This window comes from Tauraco erythrolophus, chromosome 12, assembly GCF_009769465.1.
Source record: "Tauraco erythrolophus isolate bTauEry1 chromosome 12, bTauEry1.pri, whole genome shotgun sequence".
Classification (NCBI taxonomy): Eukaryota; Metazoa; Chordata; class Aves; order Musophagiformes; family Musophagidae; genus Tauraco; species Tauraco erythrolophus.
The window spans coordinates 14,109,081-14,136,355 of NC_141476.1; the positions used below are offsets into that span (position 1 = coordinate 14,109,081).

General features: G+C 36.2%; 1 protein-coding gene across 1 annotated transcript in view; it reads left to right on the forward strand.

Moving 5' to 3' along the window:
* DNAH12 (dynein axonemal heavy chain 12) overlaps window positions 1-27,275 on the forward strand; it is a 69,443-nt gene that overhangs the window by 13,075 nt on the left and 29,093 nt on the right. The window contains exons 14-41 of the mRNA XM_086619344.1: window positions 333-467; window positions 1,873-2,066; window positions 2,954-3,194; window positions 3,777-3,962; window positions 4,327-4,527; window positions 5,660-5,854; window positions 6,066-6,187; window positions 6,323-6,605; window positions 7,213-7,332; window positions 7,729-7,885; window positions 8,114-8,286; window positions 10,421-10,573; window positions 11,359-11,598; window positions 12,731-12,976; window positions 13,274-13,393; window positions 14,082-14,191; window positions 14,906-15,089; window positions 16,255-16,395; window positions 17,017-17,100; window positions 17,185-17,373; window positions 18,051-18,170; window positions 18,960-19,148; window positions 19,839-19,990; window positions 20,712-20,850; window positions 20,938-21,104; window positions 22,170-22,425; window positions 24,571-24,870; window positions 25,827-26,005. Coding sequence (XP_086475470.1) covers window positions 333-467; window positions 1,873-2,066; window positions 2,954-3,194; window positions 3,777-3,962; window positions 4,327-4,527; window positions 5,660-5,854; window positions 6,066-6,187; window positions 6,323-6,605; window positions 7,213-7,332; window positions 7,729-7,885; window positions 8,114-8,286; window positions 10,421-10,573; window positions 11,359-11,598; window positions 12,731-12,976; window positions 13,274-13,393; window positions 14,082-14,191; window positions 14,906-15,089; window positions 16,255-16,395; window positions 17,017-17,100; window positions 17,185-17,373; window positions 18,051-18,170; window positions 18,960-19,148; window positions 19,839-19,990; window positions 20,712-20,850; window positions 20,938-21,104; window positions 22,170-22,425; window positions 24,571-24,870; window positions 25,827-26,005 — 4,976 coding nt within the window. The remainder of the gene's footprint in view (window positions 1-332; window positions 468-1,872; window positions 2,067-2,953; window positions 3,195-3,776; window positions 3,963-4,326; window positions 4,528-5,659; window positions 5,855-6,065; window positions 6,188-6,322; window positions 6,606-7,212; window positions 7,333-7,728; window positions 7,886-8,113; window positions 8,287-10,420; window positions 10,574-11,358; window positions 11,599-12,730; window positions 12,977-13,273; window positions 13,394-14,081; window positions 14,192-14,905; window positions 15,090-16,254; window positions 16,396-17,016; window positions 17,101-17,184; window positions 17,374-18,050; window positions 18,171-18,959; window positions 19,149-19,838; window positions 19,991-20,711; window positions 20,851-20,937; window positions 21,105-22,169; window positions 22,426-24,570; window positions 24,871-25,826; window positions 26,006-27,275) is intronic.

Genomic DNA, 27,275 nt, shown 5'->3' on the forward strand with positions numbered 1-27,275 from the left:
GTTTACACCTTATGCTGTAGCAGTTGGAGCTTTCCTGTCTTCTTTCTGATTGCTGACAGAGGCCTTTAAGGCAATCCTGGCTGCTATGATTATTGAGGTGAGGGTTCCATGTTACCATATAGAGGTTGCACACACTTAAATGGGACATATAGAAAGCAACTCCTGAAGAAATTTCAGTTATTGTAAGCATAATAACTTCTCTGTATTGTTTATTTTTTCTCTGTTTGTGCTACATGTTTTATTTAGATGGTATTACGTATGTTAATAATGGAAAGGACTTACAACCACTTTTTTGTTGCTTTTTAACCATTAAAAAATCAATTGTTTTGTAGCTGATTGAACAGTCTAAACGTAAAGGAGAGCAAGAACTAATAGATAAATATGAGAAACTGGTGGCGGAATTAGACAAGCTGATGTGTTCTGTGACGGAATTGGAAGAATACTCAGAACTGGATTGCATGCAACAGGTCTGATTAACATTCAGTATAAAATGGATAGAAATGTTTTGTATATTTGATACCCAGGGGTCATGGAAGAAACTTAGAATTAATAGTAAGCAGTTATTTTAGCAAATGTGAACTAAAACCTTTGTTATCCTCTTGCCACAATGAACAAACTCATAAAATGGCCCCCACCCCTCTTTTGTATTGCATTGGCAATAACGTTTGACTTAAAGGAGAGTTTACTGTAAAGTTGTAAGGTTGTAATCCCAGCAAGGACTGGTACTGCAGATGTATAAAGTGAATGATTTTGAGGGCCATGAAGATGATCTGAGGGCTGGAGCACCTCTCCTATGAACACAGGCTGAGAGTTGGGGTTGTTCATCCTGGAGAAGAGAAGGCTCCTGGGAGACCTTCTAGCAGCCTTCCAGTACCTAAATGGGCCTACAGGAAAGCTGGAGAGAGAATTTTTACAAGGGCGTGTAGTGATAGGACAAGGGGCAATGGATTTGAACTGAAAGAGGGGAGATTTTGATCAGATAGAAGGAAGAAATTCTTCACTTTGAGGGTGGTGAGGCACTGGAACAGGCTGTGGCTGCCCCATTCCTGGAAGTGTTCAAGGCCAGGTTGGATGAGGCTTTGAGCTACCTGATCTAGTGGAAAGTGTCCCTGCCCATGGCAGGGGGATTGGAACTAGATGATCTTTTAGGTCCTTTCCAACCAAAAGCATTCTATGATTATGTTTTTTAAACTCTGGTTTATATAAAGCATAGTGCATGGAATTCTGGACGCAGTGACATTATTTGCAAATAACTTCAGTGAGATCCCAATTTCTTTCCCTGTTTTTGATATATTGAGGAGCTGAAGGAAAAAATAGCAATTGGTAGCAATTTTTAAAATTTATTTTTATTTTCTCTTTTCTATGAACCTTAAAACTTCATTTTTCTGCTAATGAAGAGCAGATCACTGGCTCCAAAACTTTGCAAATTTCTAGAAGGATTTTATAATCGCTGGAGCATGTGTTGTGCTTTAATTGGAGGATATCATAATTTTGCTTAATAATTTTGTTTTTCAAAACCAAACCAATTCAAAGCACAAAACAGAAACTCTAAGCTAATAAATCCCAGTTGCCCTTGTGATATGCCAGGTACATAAAAACATGTATGCCTACCTCCTGGAACAGTGAATTTTAAAGCTCAAACATTCTGAAAATGGTTTTATACTCTTAAATTTGGTGATGATAAAACCAACTTTATTTTTCTTAGTGTTAATCTAGGTTCTTCACATTTAATCTGCTCAAGGGTAAGACAACAAGTTTTCTAAAACAGTCATGTTTTCTAAAATTTTAATAAACGATTTCGATATCTGATTTTGATGACTGTTTGGAGCATAACTTAGTTATCTCTTAAGACATACAATTCTTTGATTTCAGTATGTGACTGACCTGAGGGCATTACAGAAACGTCTACAGGAGGCTGATGAAACAGTAGCTCTTATTAATAAAGAAGAGACTCTGCTCGACTGGAAACTGAGTGACTTCCCACTCCTCAACAACATAAAAACTGAGATTGAACCGTATCAGAAACTCTTTCAGCTTATACTGAAATGGCAACGAACAGAAAAAAGGTGATTCAGCTCTTGAAGCTAAATGAGAGAGAGCAGGAAAAATGCTCACGCTGTTTTTGTTCTTGTCAGATGTAGAATATGGATTTGGTTTTTTATAAACATTTGTTTTTAGCAATCCAAGTATTATTTTAATATAACTTGCATATCAGGTTTGTTATTTTTAGTTCAGCTAGAAAAAATGTCAGGTTGTTTTTTTTGGGTTTCTTTTAATGTAATGCAAAGTATATTGCATACTGGATTCTAACTGTATTGGTCATGCTGGTGAAGCCTATAATAAGACAAATTCTGTGAAAGAAATGTATCAGGAAGAAAAAATTTGGTTAGCTGTGAGCCATTTTGTATACCAGAAAAGGAAGAAGTTCAATTAGAAAGTTCACAATCTGTAACGAAAACCGTTTTTAACCTAATGGCTGTCCAAAATGCCATGTAGGAATGCTCAAATGACTACATTGCTATCTGGTGGCTAGATCCTGCCCCAAAAGCTCTGCTGTGTCTGAGTCTAAATTGAGATTGTTTACCAGTTCCTGCACTCTATGGAAATTACCATGTGATATGGCTAGAAAGTATGGATTTTTGGAAAATACAAAGGCCTCCTGTATTTTGATGTCATATGTTAATCTCTATCCAGAGCTTAGCTTAGAAGTTTCTCAGTTCATGCAGTTACTTGGTTTCAGTGACTGACTTGAGAGAATACACAGAAGAGGGTGATCAGGCCACCTGTAGCTGTGCATTAGAATTTTGTGTCGAATGACAATAATTGGAAAGAAGAGCTTTGCTCTAATTTAAATAACTGTTAATCTACACCTTGTTTGTGTTGCAAAACAAGGTGTTAATTTTTTGTGGACTGCACTTGTTACTCTGTTTTTTAACTTTGTGGTTTTTCTCAGATGGATGGATGGTACCTTTTTGAAACTAAATGGGGAAGGCATGGGAGCTGAGATTGATGAGTTTTTTAGGGAGATATACAAAGTGTCAAGGCTCTTCCAACAAAAGCAGAAGAAAATTCAACAGGAGCGGAAAAAGGCATCACAACGCAGAACTGCAGAAGAGAAGACAGAAGAAGTAACAAAGGCAAATCCAACTCTTAAAATGTGTTCTTCAGTTCTGGAGCAGATTAAAGACTTTAAGGTGAGAAAAGGAAAGGGATATTAGTATTTGATGCCGAGGGACAAATGCTATATTCAGCACTCAGTATAGGTAGATGGTGCAGTGTCAGAGACTCCTGTTATTCCAGAGACTGAGCTGTGAATCACCATTTCCAGATTGTACTGTCCCTCAATTTTAGTCAGATGGGATTTTAGATATCTTTGTAGTTTTAGAAATGTGAATTGTTAAGGAGTGGATGCACACAGGAGATGAGTCATTTTTGGATGCAAGAGAGACATTTAAGGATGTAGTTGGAAATTTTGAAATGGGACTATATGTTATGTTAATGGCAGCGCACTTGAACATAATGTAGCTGAAAAATTGTTCCTTTTTTCTTTTCTGCTAAAGTTATGCTTAATACTTTTATATTTCTTCTTCACTAATTTACTACAATTATTTGGAAATGGAATGGATAACTGAATGGATCCATCTGTGCTTTTCAGAAAAGATTTTCATGTTATCAGCTACGGCAGCACAATTTTAAATGCACATCAAAGATGATTAAAAAGTTAAGAAATAATGCATGTCACAATTTTGGCCTTATAAAAGTTTTTCCTCAATTAGGAGAATATTCCCATTGTGACTATCTTTTGTAACCCTGGCATGAGAACTCGTCATTGGGAGCAGATGTCAAATATAGTAGGATATGATTTAACACCAGACTCTGGAACTACCTTGAGAAAAGTTCTAAAGCAGAATCTAGCCCCTTATTTGGAACAGTTTGAAGCTGTAAGTGTAGGTGCAAACAAGGTAAGCATAGAGATTTGATTGTGCTAAATATGACATCAGATATCTTAGTGGTGGATTTAATGGCTTAATAGAATTTCTTGTCTTTGCCCTTATGCCGAGAGAGATTTGGTGAGAGTTTGGCCCATTGAATGATAACAGTGAGTGTGTAAACATTCGTGTCTTATGTTACATCATTAGTATTTCCTGAGTGTACTGCTTTCTGTGCGCTAAAAAATGATATAGTAAGAAAAATAACAACCAGAAGTTAATTTTTTGCTGTTGAACAAAATAGCTTATTCACCTAGATAAGCTTATATATTGAATTAGTGAGCTGGAAAAAAATAATGCAGTGACTAAAATAAACTACTTTATTTTTAAACTGTAGGAATTTTCCTTGGAGAAAGCAATGCATGCCATGATGGAAACCTGGGATTCAATTTCTTTCAATACAAGTGTGTATCGTGAGACTGGTGTTCATATTCTGTCTGCGGTGGATGAGATTCAAGCTGTTGTCGATGATCAGATTATGAAAACTCAGACAATGAGAGGATCACCTTTCATTAAGCCATTTGACAATGAAATCAGGGTATGATTAGTGCTTTTTTTTGACCATTTTTATTTGCAGGGTAACTATATTGCAAGAGTATGCCAGTTGTATTAAAGCTTTATTGTTTGACTTGTTAGTGAAATCTTTCACTGATTTTTTTTTTTTTTTTTCAGCAAGATTATTTTGAGTTTATTTAAGTCCTACTTTACATTATTTCGGTATTGGAATTCCCTCTTCTCTTCAGATTCAAGTGCAGCCGAGAGAACTTGATTATTTTTTCACATATTTTGAAAAATCACTATTTCTGTTAGTTTCCGGTTATTAAGAAGCAAGGTTAAAGACACTATATTTTTATTACTGTTAATAAGAGCATTTCGTGATTTAATCCTTGAGTTTGGGACTCAGATTTTAAACGATAGTGTTTTTATCTGGGCAAGGAAATTTCTTGAGGTCCGGGAGAAGGTGCTTTTTAATCAGACCTCAGAACAATGATGGTTTGCTTTACACTGCTTTTGTGTTTTCAGGGCTGAAGTAATCTTTGTGGTAGTGCTAACGCCATGATTATTGACAGAAGAGAAGCTGGGGAAATGACTTTGCATTTACCATCCCTGGTTCTTTGTTGGCTTGTGTAGGAGATCTTCAGGTTCAAGCAGTCTCACTGAACATAGGTTGTATTTACCCTTTACGGACAACATCTTCAGCTTCTTCTAGAGATATCTGCTCTTTTCCACTTTAGGGACAGGATACTGGGGTGGCCAGATCTCTCCTGTGATCTAGTGTGGCCTTTCTGGTATTCTCGTGTCCCTGCTGTAGTTCAGCTGCAAACCGAGAGCTCTTTGTTGTGGGGAGGTGAAACAGAGTTTGTCACTGCCAGCCTCCTGGGGATTACTTAATCATTAAGTTGTTAAAAGATCATCGCACTGAAGTGATAACTGCATTTTGGAAAATTCACTTCCATGTAAGTTCAACTTTCTGAACTCCATTGGCCATCTGTATATGTGGAAGAAGCTAAATACCTCTAAATATTTTTGTTTGATTTTGTGTACTGCTAGATATTTTCATTTTCTCCGTGGTAACTAGAGCACCACAGTGTCTACTTGTCCTGTGTTTATTCCCTCTAACGTTATTTGTTTGGAAATATCAAGGTAACATTCTTTAAATATTTATTAAGGAATGGGAAAATCGCCTAATTGAAATTCAGGAGATTGTTGATGAATGGCTGAAAGTGCAAGCACAGTGGCTTTATTTGGAACCCATTTTTTCTTCTGAGGATATTATGCAACAGATGCCAGAAGAGGGACGTCTCTTTCAGACGGTGGATGGATACTGGAGGGATATCATGAAGTATTGTGCCAAAGACCCAAAGGTAAGGAAAATATACAGTACTAAAAGGAAACAACAGCTTCTCTCAGGTTTGTTTTTTTTTTTTTTGTTAAAGCTTTGTTTTCACAAGATGTGTGATGAACTACTGCATGCCTAGGCTTTCTAGGAAGAAAGCCGTGTTGTACATTATTTGAATAACTTTGTTTAAAGTATCTTATTTATAACTTACAGTTTGCATGTGTTTGTTGTTCCAGGTTCTTGTTGCTACTTCCTTGATAGGGTTATTGGAGAAGCTTCAGAACTGTAATGTGCTTCTTGACAAAATCATGAAAGGGCTTAATGCTTATCTTGAGAAAAAACGTCTCTTCTTTCCCCGGTATGATGAGTTTTGGCTATTTGAAAAACAAAGATTCTGGATGTTTATTTTGTTGTGAATAAGGACAGCCTTTAAAGTAGCTTGATAATACAGTTGGATTTTTCTTTTCTTCTTTTTTCTAAATTTTTTTTTCAGCTTCTTTTTCTTGTCTAATGATGAAATGTTGGAGATCCTGTCAGAGACTAAGGATCCTCTCAGAGTTCAGCCTCACTTGAAGAAGTGTTTTGAAGGCATTGCTAAGTTGCATTTCCTTCCCAATTTGGATATTAAGGCAATGTATAGTTCTGAAGGCGAGTGTGTAGAACTGATTTCAACCATTTCTACTTCTGAAGCTCGAGGTGCAGTGGAGAAGTGGTTAATTCAAGTAGAAGACACTATGCTGAAGAGTATACGTGATGTTATTGCTAAATCAAGAATGGTATGGAGTTTGTAATGTTTTAATAACTGTGGCACAAATAGACGTTTCTCTATTTTAAGGCTGTCTCTTGGCTTCCTAAAATTCTTCCTGAACACAAGAGTTGATGAAGTTATGGGGCCAGGACCAAGTTAACATGACTTGTGTTTATAGACTGGTGAGATAAGTGAGAGTTTAGTTTGAATAAGAATCAATTATTTTTCTGTAACACTGGATGTACATTTTTTTTAAAAGCTTGGCAGCAATACTGTGTTTATAGGATATGTCACCTGATGTAAATAAATCATTCATATTTTTTTATTTAATTACAAGTTAGAAATACAACACTTGTAGTATGTTTGCTCCCTCCTGAAAGAAAATCATTAGCCAGAAAATGTTTCCTTATATGAAGTTAGCAACTCGTGAATATTTACATAATGTGGAAAGATGATTGCAAGAATTCTCAAAATTATTTGATAACAAATTGCAAATGTAAGGGGAAAAGACCATTTAAAAGTTCATTCGGACTTGGAAAATAAGAAGATAATAGGATCACGTTATCTGCTTCTGAATTAAATTATGGTATGTGTGCACTGACACTGTATTTGTATACTGTCTTTAACTCTTTCAGGCATATCTAGAGACTGAGAGAATAAGATGGGTTCTGGAGTGGCCTGGACAAGTAGTACTGTGTGTCTCTCAAATGTTCTGGACAAGTGAGGTACATGAAGTTCTTTGCAGTGGACCAGAGGTATTACGTAATGCATAATATTTTGTCTTAATATTTATTAATTTTTCATTTCAGCTAATGTATTTTGCTTAATCAAATATTTTTCTACAACCAAAAAAAATAAAATCTGAAAAACAATCAGCATATGAGTTTGATATACATTAACTTACTGTACAGTGATTTATACCTTTGATTCAGGTACTTGAATATTCTTGTATAGAGCAAGCATAGACTAAAATGTATCTTTGCAACATAAATGCATAACTGTGAATGAGAGAGACATTGATGCAAAAACATGACAGTATCAAAGAATGGCTTAATATGCAAACTCCATTAAGATATTTAGTCAACATGAAGAAGTCTGGAACACTTGAAGCTGTCGTATAATCAGTTTCATAATTACCTTTTTTCTCCTAGGGTTTAAAGGATTATTATGATACACTTCAGCTTCAACTTAATGATATTGTAGAGCTGGTAAGAGGAAAACTGTCAAAGCAAACAAGGACTACGCTGGGTGCGTTGGTTACGATTGATGTTCATGCTAGAGATGTCCTCATGGAAATGATCAAAAGTGGTAACTATCTCTTAAAATGTTTTTCTTCACGTATGTCTTAATACATAGTTAAGTAAAAATAGTTAACCAATCTGATTTTGCTGCCTAAAGCGCAACAGTATTAAGATATGTATGTCAGTATTTGGATATGAGCATCAACATTAATAATGTCAAAGCTGTTTTAACCTAATAGAAAATCCACTTATCTAAAACATCATTTATCTTTGCTTCCAATTTGGTGTTTATCAGGTGTGCAGAGTGAAACAGACTTTCAGTGGCTTGCACAACTACGATATTATTGGGAATTTGAGAACGTTCGTGTCTGCATCATTAATTGCAATGTAAAATATGCCTATGAATACCTTGGAAACTCACCACGCCTTGTCATTACTCCTCTTACAGACAGGTGTTACCGCACCTTGGTATGATCTTCCACCAGTGCTATTAAATACTTTATTTACTGTAGTATTGTGTTTCTTACACTGTTTATTACAGCCATACTTTTAGGGCTTGCAGTTGCTGTCAGACTCGGGTATTTCTGTTAAAATGCTGTTTTCAAAGGTGGTAATTTCTATAGAATATTGAACATGGAACTGACTTATAGCAACAAAGCTGGACAGCCCATCAACCTGACTGAAATATTAGTGGATTGTTCTCTTGTCGATGTCTTGTTTTTTTTTTTTAATACAAACAGAAAAAGCACCCAATATTTTTATTGCTGCCTAGATTATGAGAACAAAAAATCCTTTTCTGATGATCAGTGGTTGCTAAATAAAGTAGAGAAGGATCCACTTGTGATCATATTGTTCCTAAGACTAGTACAACAGTTTGGCAACCTTTTAGTATCCTTGCTCTTTTTAGAGGTGTTATTGTACTGGTCTGTCCTCAACTAACCTCACAACTGAAAGTTACGGAAGTTACCTCAGATATGGCTTTTCTGGCTATTGTTTACTGACGTTTATTTGGCTGGAGTATGTTTTCAAGTTTTACTAGGCACATATCCTCCTCCTGTTGTAAGATGGTAATTTTCATGCCATGGACACCTAATCACAAACTCCATAGGGTTCAAGAAAGAAATGGTCTGAAAAGACCTGGCTGATGCATTTGGAGATGTTTTTTTTCCCTCTTCGTGCCTTCGGTTTTTACAGTATGGTTGTAGCTGATGCGTGGTACCTGTTTGTCAAAACATCAAGGTATATTGGTGTGAGAGAATCATAGAATCGTAGAATGATTTGAGTTGGAAGGGACCTTAAAGATCACCTAGTTCCAACCCCCCTGCCATGGGCAGGGCACCTTCCACTAGATCAGGTTGCTCAAAGCCTCATCCAACCTGGCCTTGAACACTTCCAGGGATGTGGTATCCACAACTTCACTGGAACAGGTTGCCTAGAGCCTCACCACCCTCAAAGTGCTGTCTAATCAAAATCTCCCGTCTTTCAGTTTAAAGCCATTAGCCCTTGTCCTATCACTACACGCCCTTGTAAAAAGCCCCTCTCCAGCTTTATTGTAGCCCCTTTAGGTGCAGGAAGGCTGCTAGAAGGTCTCCCGGGAGCCTTCTCTTCTCCAGGCTTAACAACCCCAACTCTCTTAGCCTGTCGTCATAGGAGAATTGCTCCAGCCCTCAGATCATCTTTGTGACCCTGCTCTGGACTCTCTTCAGTAGGTTCATGTCCTTCTCATGTTGGGGTCCCCAGAGCTGAACACAGTATTCCGAGTGGGGTCTCACGAGAGTAGAGTAGAAGGGGAGAATCTCTTCCCTCAACCTGCTGGCAACACTTCTTTTGATGCAGCCCAGGATAGGGTTGGCTTTCTGGGCTGCCAGTGCACATTGCTGGCTCGTGTCAAGCTTCTCATCAACCAAAGAGCACTGCAGCTGGTAGTCTGTTTCTTTTTTAGGCCCACAGACCTTGAATCTTGGACCAAAGCAGCTGGAAGGCTGGCACTCTGACAAATGCAAGTCTTGTCCTTTGCCTGCTATGGTCTTAATACAGCATTCCCAGTGCTTGTCAATATAGACATGGCCCTGTAACTGTATACTGGAAGCCAAGTACATCTGAGGTTTTGTTTAGAGTCTGCAACTTTTATTTTTTTCTGTCACATTTTCCTCCTGCTTCAATGGCATATAGGAGACAATATGGAATGGTCAATGGAATACACATGCAATGAAGGGAGACAGTGTGGGAAAGAAAAAGAAAAGAAGAAAAAAGTATATTGAAGGAAAAAAAGATAAAAGAGTAGCAATCAAGTAATTTCATCATATTTAACTTGAAAGATGTATCTAAGTAAGAACTGAAGGATTGGGTCCAGTAAAGTTTGAGTAACTAATCATGGACATGATAATAAAACTAAAATCTCTGTTAGGGTCGAAATTCAATTCTCGTGTATGTATTTCCAAGCTGTAACTAAATTTCAGATTATTGTTTAATTAGTATAACTATACTTTTTATGTTAGTTTTGTACAGTCTATCTAGTGCAATTTAATTTAACATTTTCATTCAGGATAATTTCGTATGAATGAAGTACTAATAATTTCCATGAACTATTTCTGTTTCTTAGATTGGAGCTTTTTATTTAAACCTTGGTGGTGCCCCAGAGGGTCCAGCAGGAACAGGTAAAACAGAGACCACCAAAGATTTGGCTAAAGCTCTTGCTGTTCAGTGTGTTGTCTTCAACTGCTCTGATGGTCTTGATTACCTAGCAATGGGAAAGGTAAATAGAAAATAAATATTAGGCTTTGTATTTTATTTTTTAGGATGAAAATTGTAGGGTCCATACTTTGCAGAGACACTTAAATAAACGTGACACCTGTGGTCTGCTACCCTTGGACACTATATACTGGTCTCCACATGTGTTCAATATTCTATGCTTTACGAAATTGTATGAAGTTGCTAATTAAAACATGTAAAGAAACAATCAAAATTGTCCTGGTTTTGGCTGGGATAGAGTTAATTTTCTTCCTAGTGGCTGGTATATTGCTATGTTTTGAATCTAGGATGAGAATAATGTTGATGACACACTGATGTTTTAGGTGTTGCTGAGCAGTGCTTACACCAAGGGACTTTTCAGCTTCTCATACTGCCCTGCCAGCGAGGAGGCTGGGGTGCACAAGAAGTTGGGAGAGGACATGGCCAGGACAGCTGACCCGCACTGGCCAAAGGGGTATTCCGTACCATATGACATCATGCTGAACAATAACACTGGGGGGCAGCTGGCTGAGGGGCAGCGGCTGCTGCTCGAGGACTGGCTGGGCATTAGTCAGCAGGTGGCAAGCAATTGCATTGTGCATCACTTGTGTTGTATATTCTTTTATCATTATTATTATTTTCCCTTCCTTTTCTGACCTATTAAACTGATCTTTGCTCTGAACAGGCTTAGATATTATTATCATAATTGTATCTTTCATATAATTAAACTTCCAACAGGATACTCTTAGTTTCTTTTGAATCTTCTAAGATTCTGTTAGTGATGTCATTGCTCTCTTTCTTCGTTTACAGTTTTTCAAGGGTTTGGCTTCATCAGGTGCATGGGCATGTTTTGATGAATTCAATCGCATTGAGCTGGAAGTACTGTCTGTTGTGGCACAGCAGATCCTTTGCATCCAGAAAGCCATACAGATAAAGCTAGAAACTTTTATTTTTGAAGGAACTGAACTGAAGCTTAACCCCAACTGTTTTGTAGCTATTACTATGAATCCAGGTTATGCAGGACGTTCTGAACTTCCAGATAATCTGAAGGTATAACAATGAAATGCATGCTTCTGCTTAAGAAGGAATTTTTTAAAAAAATTGGAGGACACGTGTATTGCTGGAATATAAACATATACTTGTTACATGATTTACGCATACTAAGCCTTCCCCCCACCCCACCAAGTACTTTGTTATTTTTGGAGGAATTTGAAATATTTTTCATTTTCTTGTGTCTATTATTATTTTTCATAATCATTTTTCCATGCCAAAGGCTGCAATGCTGTAGCAAATAAACTGGCAAGTGTCAGGCTGTGGATAGATTATAAGATTTGGATGCTAACTTTAAGATGGAGGAGTATGTTGGAAAAAATGCTTTGAGAAAGTATTTTTACATTGTGTGTATTGTAGTCTTAATTAAAAGAATTCTTAATGAACTACACTTAATACATGTAATGAATTTGCTTAGTTTATCTCATGAGATAAAATCGTTGAGATGGTTGTTTTGACTAGATTAGCTGTTTCATTGAGGAAACTTGGCTTTAGCAAAGTAATCTGAAGCCTTTTGGAACAGCATCTGTTCCTTAAGGCTTAACATGGCACAGAGCTACTGGGCCAGAGCAGGTTCCCTCAGTGGGAACTAGACTGGGAATGCCAACTTAAAGCAGAGTTAATGCAGCATGAAGAGTATACCAGCTGCAGATTACCTAAAAGAAAGGAAGTGCATTCTCTCACCCGCCATGTACAACCCCTTCCTTTGCTGACTCCCGTGCTGGGTATATCAGTGTGAGGGCAAACTGCGTTCTTGAGACAGTGACGAGAGAAAGAGCTGGGAGAGACGGCATCTTTTCTGCAGTGGGTGGTACATAGAGATGAATCTTGACGGCAGCTTTAACTTGCGTTAGCTTCCTAGGGAGTCGTAAGATGCAAACGTTGATAATTCTTCTATTTCATTGGCTCCCAAGTGTTCTGCAGGCCACTGCTTTCCAGTGTTAACTTGTAAATGATCCACAGCTTTTAAATGATCCACATATTAAGCATTAATCATTTAAAGCACTGTTACTATTTTCAGTCAGAAGTGCTGTGATGGAATGAATACTCATCCATCATCTGCAAAAGTTCTGTTTTGCTTTCCATTCCTCAATTAATTATTTAAGGATATTCCTTTGGATATATATTTCAGGTTCTTTTCCGAACGGTAGCCATGATGGTTCCTAATTATGCTCTGATAGCAGAAATATCACTCTATTCATATGGATTTTTGAATGCTAAGTCACTGTCAGTGAAAATAGTGATGACCTATAGACTTTGTTCAGAGCAGCTTTCCTCTCAGTATCACTATGACTATGGTATGCGAGCAGTTAAAGCTGTGTTGGTGGCTGCTGGGAATCTAAAATTGAAATTTCCCATGGAAGATGAAGACATATTGGTGAGTTCCTGAAGGAATAATTCGTAAGGAATTTTACAAATGCATGCAGTTCTAAGGCAGTTCCACACATCTTGTGATATTGCTGATCCAAGTTTCTTAGTTTCTCTATTTGGAAAGAAAGATAATAAAATACGTTCTGTGCTCTCCAGTGCTATGCTGATGATCGCACAGTTGTGCTTAACTGCTTATCAAAGGCACCTTTTAATTAATTAATCTTTATTACATTAGATTATTATAAATGATGAATAGTTTATTCTTTTTAGTAAGAACAGTAACATGTATATTTGTTTCCTCTAGCTTCTTAGATCAATTAAGGATGTGAACGAGCCCAAGTTTTTGGCACATGATATACCCCTGTTCATGGGTATAACCAGTGATTTATTTCCTGGAATCAAGCTTCCTGATGCAGACTACAATGTAAGTACGCTTGTAACTTTCCTGGATTGTAATCCTTGTGGGCTGTTTTGTTTTTAGCCAAGTGTATTTAATACAGTAATCTGGAAGTTATTGCAAGAAAAGAAAAATTACTGAATGTTTGCAATGAAAGCTCGTACCAGGAAAGTTCTTGTATCTGTTCTGAGTTCCCTTACGTCTAGAAGGGTTGTGTAAGGCATCCTACAGATTGGAAATTGATCTGCAGATTTACTGAATTTTAGGGTCTTTTGCTGATTTCTTTCCTAATTTTTTGACATAATTAAGTGAGATTAAGCTTTGTGTTTGTATTTTCTTTTGTTTATAGCAACAATTAAAGCATAGCTCCTTTGTAGGAGGATGGTTGATAATATGATTGGCGTGTTGGAAAAGGCAACATGGATTAACTTGTTGAAAATTTCTATTAAATACTACAGTTAGAAGTGTATTGTTCCAAAGCACACTGTTGGTTTCCTGATGGTGATACTCCTTCTCCTTAATATACAAATTGTAATTAACTCCTTTTCTAGCATATGAAGTACAGAAGTAATTTTTTTCCAGGGATGTCTACTGTGTTCTGATTAATACTATTTTAGTTATTAATTAATTTGATCAGCATAAACTGTTCTACTGTAGTCCAAGACAGTGATTTAAATTGTATCAGTCATATGATTATGATCTGTTCTGAATTTAGGATTTTCTGGAATGTGCCAGTGAATGTTGCATTCGACATAATGTCCAACCTGTTAAAGCTTTTATAGAGAAAATGATACAGACATATGAAATGATGATTGTTCGACATGGGTAAGATTTCGTTACTCTTTCACAAGCAGTATTTGTTGTCATTTTGGCTTATACCATAGTGGTTACTTATATCAAATATAAAAGGTCTCAAGGGTGGCAAAATGTTTCTATTTGTATTGGAACAGCTGGTCACCAATACTCTCTGCCATTTTATTCCTGGCTTTTACTACTGTATGTCTGTACTGAATAGCAACTGTGTGGAGAAAATATATACAACATGGTATTAGCCATATGGTTGTTAATATTCAGCTCATTAATCTTTTCAGTGTGACATTGTTATATCCTCTTCTGGGTGACTAAAAAAGTTATTTTTAAATATGAGTGAAGATAGTTTTATTTTTTGTGTGCATGTATGTAGTACATGTTCCTACTGTTTGTGTTCTTCCAGAACTTTGTTATAAACTCTGTCTAGACTGAAAAGAAACTAGAAAGTAATCTTTGATTCAGCAAATAAATGAACTAGTGTGGTGTCAATTCTATGTTTTAGAGGACAACTTGTGTACAGTGGCTGTGCAATCAGATTTGTATGTGCAAGTAAACTGCTTTTGCCTAAATGGTGTTTCCTATATTCAGACAAGATTTACTTGCTCTGACTTTTGAAAATTAGGTGAAAATTACTTTAAGCATATGAATGATGCTTTTGGCCTTCATGTGGTCTGTAAAAGTCTAAATTGCAAGACATTTATTAATAGCATTTTGTTTTCCATCTGACAGCTTTATGCTGGTGGGGGCATCTTTTTCTGGGAAGACCAAAGTTCTACATGTGTTGGCAGATACACTGTCTCTTATGAAGGAGCGTGGTTATGGTGAAGAAGAAAAAGTAATTTTTAGAACTGTGAATCCAAAATCAATCACTATGGGTCAGCTTTTTGGGCAGTTTGATACAGTATCCCATGAGGTAATGTATGCTTTAAAAATAGTGAATAGTAAATGCCCACCTTTATCTGTTTCTTCTTCTCACTTGCTGTGGCTTTCATGGAGTTTGTATGAAAGCACTTGCGTAAGTGTGTTCTAACAACAGATTAACTCATGGTGTCATTCCGCAGTTGCTTCCAGGGGCAGGAAAGGCAATTTACAAGGCTCCTGCTTCTGCTTTTGTGGTCTCAATTCCAGACAGCATTTCTTCATCTGTTCCCTGGACTCTGGACAGTGTTCATAAGGCTGTGCTATAATTTAAATTATAAATTAAATTACTGATTCGGTTTTAGGAAAAAAAAAAAAGGCAAACATACCAGTATGGGTTCAAGGCTAGGAGCTATTAATCCTGTCTGTATTTTCTGCTTTGTAGTATTTCTAGTGCTTGCTTTTTTTTCCCCGTTTTCCTGTATATGTCATACCTCCATTAACCTGGATAGTAAACCATTGAATTCATAGTTTTATGATTTTAAACACAGATGAGAGCACAATTGTTTTATCTTAACCAATATAACACAATTGTTTTATCTTAACCAATATTTTCATGGTTTGTTTTAAATTGCTGTATTAAAAAAATGCAATACCGAGTATGTATGCAGTTACATAGGTTTAAATAGCAAAAAAAAGCATTACTGTTCTGAGGGTACTTGTCCTAATATAGTTGCATCCATGCTAGGAAATTATGCAAAACTTAACTGTATTGGTTTCTCTATTCCTAAACAGTATACTCAAAGTGGTGCAAAAACTAGAAAACTTATGAACTCATGAGTCCCCAGGTGTGAAACTTAGCTGTGTAGAAGAAACAGTATGAAGAAGTGAATGTGAAATAGTGAGACTTAGGGTGACTCTGGGGAGAAGCAGATGCACGACAGAGCAGAAGCATTTCTATGTTTCTGCAGATTCAATTGCTGGTCTTCTGTTTGTTAAAATATTTTTAAGGTGAAAAAAATCACTATTTTAGAATTTGCTGATGTTGCATGACCCTCAGTGAAATGGCAAAGTTATGTTCTGCTCTCTGCAGAACAAGAGAAGAATAATTAAAAGAGAGGAATAATGAAATGGAAATGGAAGGTATTTCTATTACTTGGAGTTTAAATTCACCTATGTGTATTATGTCTTACTTTTCATTCCTGCTTCTGCCCCTCCAGTGGACAGATGGTATAATTGCTAATACTTTCAGAGAATTTGCATCATCTGAGACTCCTGAACGCAAGTGGGTTATCTTTGATGGCCCAATTGATACTCTGTGGATAGAAAGCATGAACACAGTTCTGGATGACAACAAAAAGGTATCAGTCAGTGGAAATAAATGCCTGAATAAAATAATGTGGCATTTTGAAAATACTCTTCTACATGGCTTTGAGCAAGCTGGTGTAGTGGAAGGTGTCCCTGCCCATGGCAGGGGGGTTGGAACTAGATGATCTTTAAGGTCCCTTCCAACCCAAACCATTCTGTGATTCTCAAAGTGAATACAAAAAATTAGAGATGACATTTTAAGTTCTGGATCATAGTGTATCAAAATATTTCAACTGGACTTTTATTTTAATAAGTAGGAATGTTGGGTCTCCAGCTGGAATGCTTCAGTATTAGCAACAATAGCAGCAGATATCCTTTCTGCTTGCTGTCTTTTCTTTATCCTGTCATAAACAAGATTGATAGTTACCTGTAATGAACCTACTGGTAGGATAATGTGGAGTACTATGGTTTAAGTGAAGAACTTAGCTAAAGCTTAAAAAAGTAATTATTGCTCCAAGTGATTAAACATTTTATGTGGTTGACCTTGCCTTTGGTTATACTTGGTTTTGCTGATTTTCATATAGAACTCTCCTGTGACAGGAAGCATAATTGACAACTAAATTGTTTTTTTATCCCTAATCTTGCTTGTGATTTTTTTTTTTTAATTATTAAAGCTTTGTTTGATGAGTGGGGAAATCATCCAAATGTCCCTTCAGATGAGTCTTATTTTTGAAACAATGGATCTTTCCCAGGCATCAGTAAGTTTTGCATTTAATGAAAATATAAACCACAGTTCGGTATATTAAATGTATAATAAAATTATTTTACAACTTTTCCGTTAGCCTGCTACAGTCAGTCGTTGTGGCATGATTTATTTGGAACCTTCTCAACTGGGCTGGAGGCCACTTGTTACTTCTTGGTTGAGTAAACTGCCTGAACCTCTTAAGTTAAAGGGACATCAAGATCTTCTGCGGGGACTTTTTGATTGGTTAATACCACCAGCATTAAGACTCCGTCAGAAACAGTGCAAGGTATTTTTTGCTGTTTTTTCCTGCAGTAGTTAGGTGGCCATTTCAATTCTGTACCCTTCGTAGGGAGGAACTAGTCTCTCATGACAAGGGCAATTGGAATGAACATGCAGCAGTCTCCTCTTGTTTTGAGAAGGGCAACTCTTGGGTCCAATTTGGAAAGCTAAAGTGAGAATGTTAGGCAAGACTCGTGTTGTAAGTTGATCATAGTTTTCACCTTGTTCTTTTCAAGAGTAAGCTAAGTATTTGAAGCTCTGAGTGGAAGGTCTTCCCAGGGGAATGTCGTACACATATTCTTTTCTTTGAAGATGTCATGTTCAATAGGGAAATACTCTTGTAAGTGTTAGGGGAAACATATGTGTAGCTCCTTACAAATTCTCTATGATGCAGTGCTTAGGCTTTTGCTCATGTGTTGCTGTAGTTACTTCTTCGGTGTTTTTTGTTTTAAGATGTGTGATTGTGGTCACATGGTAGCTGCAAACATGGTTAACAAGCTAAATGTCTTGACATTTCAAGGATAGAGGAGGGCAAATTATCTTTTGAATAGAAGTCCATGTAAACTTTGCCTTCAAGTATTTATTCAGAATTAGCTTATTACCTAAGTATTTTAGTATTTTAGCTCCACAAGATAAATTACCTGAACACGTAAGGTATAATACCTATCCTTTTTTGTCTCTTAGGAACTGGTACCCACAAGTGATACCAATGTTGTAGTAGCTCTTACACGGCTTTTTGAAATGCTGATTTGTCAAACTGTGCAAGAAGATCCCACCAACAGAAACATCCGTGCATGGATTATGGTTGGTTTTTTTAACCTGTAGAAAAATGTGTATCTGTTTCTGCATATGCCAGTCTTAAAAAATAATTGGACTAATCAAACCAACTTGAATTTGAGATAAGAGACATGAAGCAGTTTCGCCACCTCCTTACTTGCTTCCCCCAGACTTTGGAGATGCCCAGATGAGACACAAGTAACAAATATGATTAAATATTTTACTGTTTTTCCAATTAACTGGGATAAATAGTGTTTTTGAAAAATGTGCTTTTTGACTAACCAAGTAATTAGTTAAAGCAGAGTGTCTTGTTTCCCTTAAAGGGAAGTAAGTGTTCGTGTAATACTGATTGACTTGAGTGAAGTTTCCTTGGGAAGAGTGTTTTATGAGAGTTGTATTAGTTGGATGCTCTGTCTGACCTTATGTCTGTTCCCATGAAAAACTGAAGAAAACAGAATGCAAAAGTATTTATTTGAAATTGAATTAGGAAATTCTTAGATCCTGATTTGTGATTAGAAAATCCCTGAGAGCACGACTGAACTCCTCTCAGGCTCTGTCATGTGACATAATGCTTCAGTCAGTGGCCTTTTTGCCTCATACATGTAACATCTGTCCTCGAATAAGGTGTTTTGTTTGTTCTGTCTTTACTCTTTAATCAGATTTCTAAGTCTCTTCAGATCAGGGCTGTTCAAGGGCAACTTGTAACACCTATCTGCTTAACAGTATTTTTCAGAATGATGTTTGTTAATCGGACTGTACAATGTTCATACAATATGTCAACTTTTTAGAGAGCTGCTCATCTTTTTGCCTTTGCAGGGTTGCTTTGCTTTTGCCACAGTCTGGTCCGTTGGTGGAACTTGTGATGCTGACAGCAGAAGAATTTTTGATAATTTCTTGAGGGAAACTTTGGCTGGGAAATCTGGAACAAATCCTGTACCGACAAGTGTGGGGAAATGGGAGTGTCCCTTTGAAGAGAAAGGCTTGGTCTATGACTACATGTATGAGGTATGATTGATTTGCTTCTGCATTTGCTGAAGTAGATTCTTACCGTCTGGATGGATGGAAAACACAGATGGATATTTTAACTTTACAAAACTTTTTGGGTGTTGTAGAGTGGTGGTGTTGGATTAAATCCCACAATGCATTTTCTTTTTTTTTTTTTTTCTTTTTTGAATACTAATGTACTGAAAAAATTTTTTTAGAAAATACCAAGATGTACAGGTCAGCTCTATTTATAATGTTGCCGCATTGTAGTTACTCTGTAGCTAAAGCTAAGCTGACCCAGTGAAATCTTGTTTTGTACAGGAGGAAAGATGTGGACTGTCTAGAAGGAAGGCAGGATATTGAGCCCAGATGCAGTTTGCTTATATTAAAATTTTATTTATAGTAGCCATTAAAAATGTTAAATTATAATTACACTTTTTAATTTTTGCTTATATTCTGTTGTTTTTTTTGTATTTTTTTTTTGTTTTGGCTGAACAAAGTTTTTAAGAAAAGAAACAAGTCTAAGCTTAGGTATGTACTTTAATATTTTATTTGTGAGATAAAGCAAACTAAATGTATGAACTTCTGAAACATTTAATATTCATTTATTAAAATTAATTATCTTAATTTTTTGAAAGTGAAGTAGTAGAGAAAGCCTTCCGTATGTATAGAAGTAACACCATTCTATTTTACATCTGTATTTCTCCCTAGCTGAAAGGCAGAGGATGTTGGGTTCATTGGAATGGATTTATTAAAAATATTAATCACAGTGATAAAAATGTGAAGATTCAAGATATTATAGTACCAACTATGGATACAGTCCGGTATACCTATTTGATAGACCTATTCATCACCCATGGAAAGTAAGTTACTTCAGTGCAAATTTCCAAAATATGTGCCATAGGTAGAAATATCTCATTCTTTCCCTTGACTGAATTGTTTTTGTCAAGCCCTCAGAGTTTGTTTGGCCTGTTAAAAATATTCATTTACTACAAGCAATGCAATTTGTTGCCTCAATGTCTGTTTTGGTTTTTTTTTTGTGAAGCCTTAATATAATCCGGTTTTAGTACACTCATTCTAATGATGATGTTATGACAGCCCAAAAAGATTTTGTGCCCTCTTTCTTCTTTGGTCATGAAACACTTTAATTTTTTTTCCTTTAATTAGTCATATCAAGATCAGTTATATTAGCTATGGTCAGATCATATAAGAGAATGAAATATAAACCATGCTCAGGTTAAATTTCAAGGCTGAAAGTTTTATGAAGTTTAAAGTACTGCAAAGACCTATCAGGAGAAATTTCGCTGCCATGTATGTTCATGCATACTCCAAAGCCAGTAGAATAAGGGAATGAGAAATCTCTCTTTCTCTTTGTTCCCTTTGTCTTGTTGGTGGGAGCAAACTAAAATTATGAGAGAGTTATAGGAATATGTTAAAACATTTTAGTTTCTTCTTAAGGCATGTAATGAGTTTAGAGGTAGAACAAGCAGGGCAAGTTAGTAAAACCTTTGACTTCTAATTGCAATTAGCTTATAGGTTGTTAGATTTCTGCAGTCTGTATGCTTTGTTTCTTTCTTTGTGAAGACCACTGCTTTTCGTGGGACCAACAGGCACTGGGAAATCTGTGTATGTCAAGGACAAGTTAATGAACAACTTGGAGAAGGAACGGTACTTTCCCTTCTTCATTAATTTTTCGGCTCGAACCAGTGCCAACCAGACCCAGGTTAGTAGAATAGATAATATATGTTTCAAAAAGATAACGCGTATGAGTATTTAATCTATGTTTTGAATATTCCTGCCTGCATTGTAGAACATAATTATGGCCAGGCTGGACAAGAGGCGCAAAGGAGTCTTTGGCCCTCCAATGGGAAAAAAGTGCATTTTTTTTGTGGATGATGTGAATATGCCTGCCTTGGAGAAGTATGGTGCACAGCCTCCTATAGAACTTTTAAGACAGTTCTTTGACCATGGATTTTGGTAACTATTTGAAATACAACCGAGACTTTTTTGTTGCTGCGTTTGCTGTTATAATTATTTATTCACTTAAAGTTTTGAGAATGAAATTCAAAGTGCTCTGTAAATGTTAAGATAGCTTTGGTTTATAGAAAAACATTATTTAAAGTTGAAGAAACTGTTGCTCTTTAAGTGACTTTTTGGTTTAGAAAATTGATCATTAGATTAGTTTGGGATTTTTTAGAAGGTTTTATTGCTGAACTTGAGCAGTATTTGTATATATAAGTAAAATCATTCTTTTACACTGGGATTTTTTATGTTTATGTTTTTCATTGTTTTTGTTTTTCCAGTGCGGTTCCTTGTTCCTTTCCTTTCTCTTCCTCCTTAGAGTGAATTGGCAATTTTTTTTTTTGCTATATATATGCAATTATATAATACTTTCGTTTTTACTTGCATTGTTTTTATTGTTATCCAAGATTCTATTAATCATCACATTTTTTAACAATTTTTCAAAATAAATTTTTAAAATAACAATGCCATCAGATCTGATAATAGGCATGAAGAAAAATAAGCTAAAGGTCTTCCCTGCTTTTGAAGTTTTGGGCTCTGCTTAGATGGAAAGATGGGAACAGGTGGTCTCCTGAGGTTCCTTTGGCCTGAATTATTCTGTGTTCCAGGCACTTCTCAAATACTGTTGCTTTTGTGATTCCAGACACTGCTCAAATATCTGTTGCTCTTGAATAGAGATAATATATCTTACCATGTTACAGTTTTAAATACTCATATCAAAATTTCATATCAAGTTTTATGTAACCCAGTTTAAACAATTAATCGCTTTTTCAGGCCAGCATGTGATGTGTTGAGATTAACTGGCTCATAGTTATAAGACTAGTTGTTCTTGGGGTTTTTTGTTCATTTGTTTTAAAAATGTAATATATATAAAAAATATATTTCATACTATATTTTTTTGTATTTTTAAGTACATATGTTATGCATACAGAAAGTACTCTGTAATATAGATGCATTAAGCTGTAACAAATGTGTCGTACCTGTAACTATCTAAATGTCACATTACAATTTATTTTGAAGGTATGATTTAAAGGACACATCTAAAATTACACTTGTTGATGTACAATTACTTGCTGCTATGGGGCCTCCAGGCGGTGGTAGGAATCCTGTTACTCCTCGATTTTTGCGACACTTCAACATTTGCACAATTAATTCTTTTAGTGATGAAACAATGGTCCGCATCTTCTCTACTGTAGTAGCTTTCTACCTGCGGTCTAGTGAATTTTCTTCTGAGTTCTTCACAGTTGGAAATCAAATTGTCACTGCCACTTTAGAGGTAAGAGGCGAATATCCTAATGGAAGTTTCCTTTAATTTGTTCAGTAAAGTTCTTCTGTCTCTATAAGAATTTAATTTGTGAAGTAGAGATTTTAGATATTTTGTTCCTTATTACTTTTAATATACAGCCTCATCTACTTTGACAAAATTGTCTTAGTTTTATTATTGTGGTAACCTTCTTATTCTAGGAAAATTACCTTTGAAATTGTGCTAATGTGAGCTCCATGATACCTGTCCACATAATGTCAAGTAGATGAGACTGGAGTCTCTTTGGAGTCTGACAGGCGCAGGAAGCTGTCACACGCAAAGATAAAATGAAAATATCAATTGCAACCCTTCCAAAATTCCTTCTCAGAGAGACTCAGAATGAAGAAATTACCCTCTCCACTTTCCTCCTTCCTCTCTGTTTTTATGCTAATTATGGACACATCACAGCAGACTAAGGAAGCCAATGCAAACATGCAGCTTTGTAGAATCTGACTCCACTATTATAGAAGATGTCGCAGAAACGTTGTGAAATGGAAAGTATTAGGCCCAGCTGTATGGAATTTCTAAATGTTTTGTGAAGTTCCATGTTACAGATTTTAGCGAGTATCACGTTTGCAGTGTACCATACACGTGACAAAAGGAATGGCAATTCATGATGATTTTGCAAAGAAACATTAAGTTACAGACATAATATCAAAGTACAGCTTTCCTGGCTTATTATGTAGCAGAAATCAGTAACAATGTGAACAACTCTGTTGCCTGCTGTGTTTGTCATTGAAATGCATTAGGTAGCTAATATTTGACCAATGAAAAATTCTGACAGAAAATCTGATCAGCTTCAAAGGCAAAATCAAGTGGCTGAAGACTCACAGGGGATGTCATCTATTGCATAACTGAAGTCTTTCTCATACTTTCCCACTAGTTCTGCTTGTACCCAAGGACATACTCAAGACTGAATCCATCTTATTCCAAGGACTTGCAGAGCTGATATTTCAGAACTATTGTTAGATAATACATTCAATGGATGAATCACAAGGCTGACTGACTACTGCCACTAGAAATCTTCTCGTAGGTTCATTAATCCTCTTCAAACAAACAAACAAGTAAAAGCAATTTGCAAGTTTTGCTTCTTTAAACAGAAAATGGTAGTAGCAGCTGATAGTTTGAAGGCATTTGACTACGTATTTAAAATATTCAGTTTTGTCAGGATACGTCTTAGACCAATTTCCAAGTGTTGTCTTTTAATACAGTCACGCAGGTATTTTTCATCAGACTGCATCAAAGTTTTTGTTTATACTATTAGACTCTCACACATTAGACAATCTGTTCTAACGTAAATTTTCATCCTGGTAAGAAATACCCTCCAACTCCTAGGACTAAAGTATGATAGAACTGGGTTTTGGAATTGGCTTTGGACATGAGACAACAGTTGAAATGTGTGCTCAGTACAGTGGGTATAGTGAAGTCTGTAAAACTTGATTTTACTGTACATTTTTTTTTTTAGCAGGTTGATGTTTGATAGTTGTCTTCACCTATGAGTATATAGACCCAGATCAAAAATTTCCTCTGTCAGCATTCACTTCAGCCTGCTATTTATGTGCAATATAATGAGAAATGACACTATTTCTGTCATAACAGCATGAGCTGACAACACCTGATGCATTCCAGATTAGAGCAAAAACATAGTCAAAAGATGCTTTTCTTGTTCTGCCTGTTCCTTCAGCATTTGTACTGTCTCTGTTTATTTTCAGTAGTTTGTAAATATGCAAACAAATGGATTCAAACAGCAGAAAATCTGAGAAGCTACCATTACATATCATTCGATATTTCACTTGAAGGAGAGTATCATGTAATTAAAGGAAGTCAAGACATGAGAGTGGTATTCCTGGTCCTACAACAGATTTCTTTACACATACTACAATTATTTTCCCAATTGCAAATTTTGATCGGTAGTATATGTGTGTTCCAGAACTGCAGCAGGTGCATCTAATATATTCATAGGACTTGGAGATCTTTAGCCAATATTAGGATTTATTAAGTGTGAAATGTTTTTCTTGGAGAATTAAAATTTTAGAATACATTGAAGATTTATTATAATAATATAGTCGGTATTACTGTTTTGTTGATACTGTTCTTCTTTGTTGTTATTATCTTAAGGTGTATAAGCAAGCTATCAAAAATCTTTTGCCCACACCAGCCAAATCTCATTATACATTCAACCTGCGTGACTTTTCACGTGTTATCCACGGCTGCTTGCTCATCAAGAGAAAATCAGTTGAAAGCAAACATGTAATGATTCGGCTGTTCGTACATGAGGTGTTTCGTGTCTTCTATGATCGTCTAGTCGAAGACGATGATAGAGCCTGGTTGTTCAATTTAATGAAAGATATTGTGAAAGAACATTTCAAAGAAGCATTTGTTTCAGTTTTTGCACATCTGAAGCAAGGAAACACCTCTGTGAGTATCATATTTGACCTCTTGCAAAATAATTGCTTTCATCATAAATTTAAGACTAGAAAGTTTGTCAATCACAGGCGAAATTTCGGATCAAATGTGCTTGAAAATTCAAATTGAATTTGGCAAAATGGCTTATTTGGAAAAAAAATAGTAAAGACATTTGGAAGTGTTTAGCTCTTGTACATAAACATCCTTTTCAAAAAATATTTCATTTAAAATATGGATAAACTTATTACTTTTCCATAAAAGAATTTTGTGTATCTGATAGTGCAACAAAAACTTGTTTCTCATTCCATTAAAAAAATAGTGCAACATTTTTTCAGATTTACCAAAAAAACCCTGAGTATTTGTATCTTAAGAAATTTAATTTACGAAGCATAGTTATTTTATTAAGCTCCTAGATGTCTGCACATAGAAATAAAGCATCCAATTAATCAGCAGGTAGGCAGAGCAACTTTTCAAAAAAATTCTGTCACATCTTTTCTTGAAGATGTAGCAGCACGTACTGAATCTTTTAGTGTTTAAAACGTTGTATAGTCATGTTATACTATATGCTTTGTCTTCCTTTTTTCTGTTTTTCTTTTCTTCCCCTGTCATTTCATTGATGTATAGAAGAAATAACTTTGTGCCCTAAGTTGTCCATTTCGTATATATTGGAAATCACTTAACATGCATCTGTATAAATTTGGTGTAATCTGAAGGTCATGATTATGAGACTGTTAATGGCTGTTTGAGCCAATTGTGTTCCAAGAACAAATTAAGAGTAAGTATATTGTTTAATACAGGAAATGGAGAATTTTGAGGTGAGTGGTGTTGTGAGTCAAAATATTTCAGAGTGCTTGTTCTTGTGTCTTGAGTATTTGTCTTAATTCTCCTTTGTTTTCCAGAATTCTAGTGAGGAATATGTTCATTAAATATTAAACTTGACTTCATAATATGTTGAATATTTACCATAGGTAACGGAAGAAGACATGAGAAGTCTGTTTTTTGGTGACTACATGATTCCTGAACTTGAGGGAAATGAAAGACTTTATGTTGAAATTCCAAGTGTTCAGCTGTTCGGTGATGTTGTGGAGCAGTGTCTGGATGAATACAATCAAACCCACAAAACAAGAATGAACCTTGTAGTTTTCAGGTGCATACCATCTGCATTATTAAGAGCTTTAAGCAGTAGTTAATAATTCAGTATATCCAATTTTGTGGGCTGTGTTTTTTCTATGTCTCCTCCCCTTTATGCATCCACAAAAGTGTTCGTGGTGTTGCACCATGGATGGCAGTGAACTGATTTCTTCTCTTATGCCTCTGCTTTTTCAATCTGAAAGTAAATAAGGAGACGTTTTTCTCCTAAGGGGCCTTGAATATATTCTTTGGTTGTTATAAAAACCTTGTACACCAAATCAGGCTGCTGCTCTACTTCTGCTAGGCCTCTGTTACCAGTGAAGATGGATATCAGTTTTGCCTGCGGCTGCTGGACTTTCATTTCACCAAGGACAAGGATTCTAAGGTTGTGAGGTGCAGAGTGAGATATAGCACCATCATAACTGCCTGTCTGCTTGGTTATTATGCAGCACGGCCGTGCCCACTTCAGGACATGTTCCCAGCCTGGTGCTGCAGCTAATCCTGTGAGATTTTAGACTCTGCAGGCTGCCATTGTTACGTTAAATTGTCATCAGACAGAGCTACAACTGAGAGGTCACAACTCTTTCTTCCTCCCTGTTGCTAGAGATTACTGCCTCTTTATATTTGCCAGTGTAACTCGACACACAGATGCTTAGTGAAAGTGATAGGGTTAGTTTAAACACTTCTAATAGCAGCTTATTTTAGTCTAGGTCATTTTGACAAGCTGGATTTGTGAGTACCTGTATATACAACTGTGCTGGGAGTCTGAAGAGCTGGCAGCCTCTGATCAGAGGCCACTTTCTTAGTGCAGAAGCAATATTCAGGTTACCTCACTGAACAGCAGCCAGGAGAGCATGTCTGACTGTAGTCGTAGAGTCCAATCTCATGGATAACATCTGGATTTGCCTCCTTTGTTTTCATAATCAATTAAAATAAACAATAATTTATCTTTTTGAAATGCTGTAACTTTTTTTTGAGACCACTTTTAACTGCTGCTCAGCTTAGTTTAACTGCCCAATGCCCTGTGCTTACGCAGGCAATCTCCCATAGACATTGCGTGTTCCGAGATAAACTATGCTTGTGTTTTCACAACAGATGGGACTCTCAGTCATGTGCACATGCTGCTTTATGAAGATATTGTTCTGATATCTATTTCACATATAAATTATAAAACACTGTCAGAGGCAGAGGGAAGCGCACGGTTTGTTGATATAACTCATTTTTCCCCAGGTGCTTCTTTAAAAATTATTTAAACTGCTATACTTCAAGAAAGTTAAAACTGATAG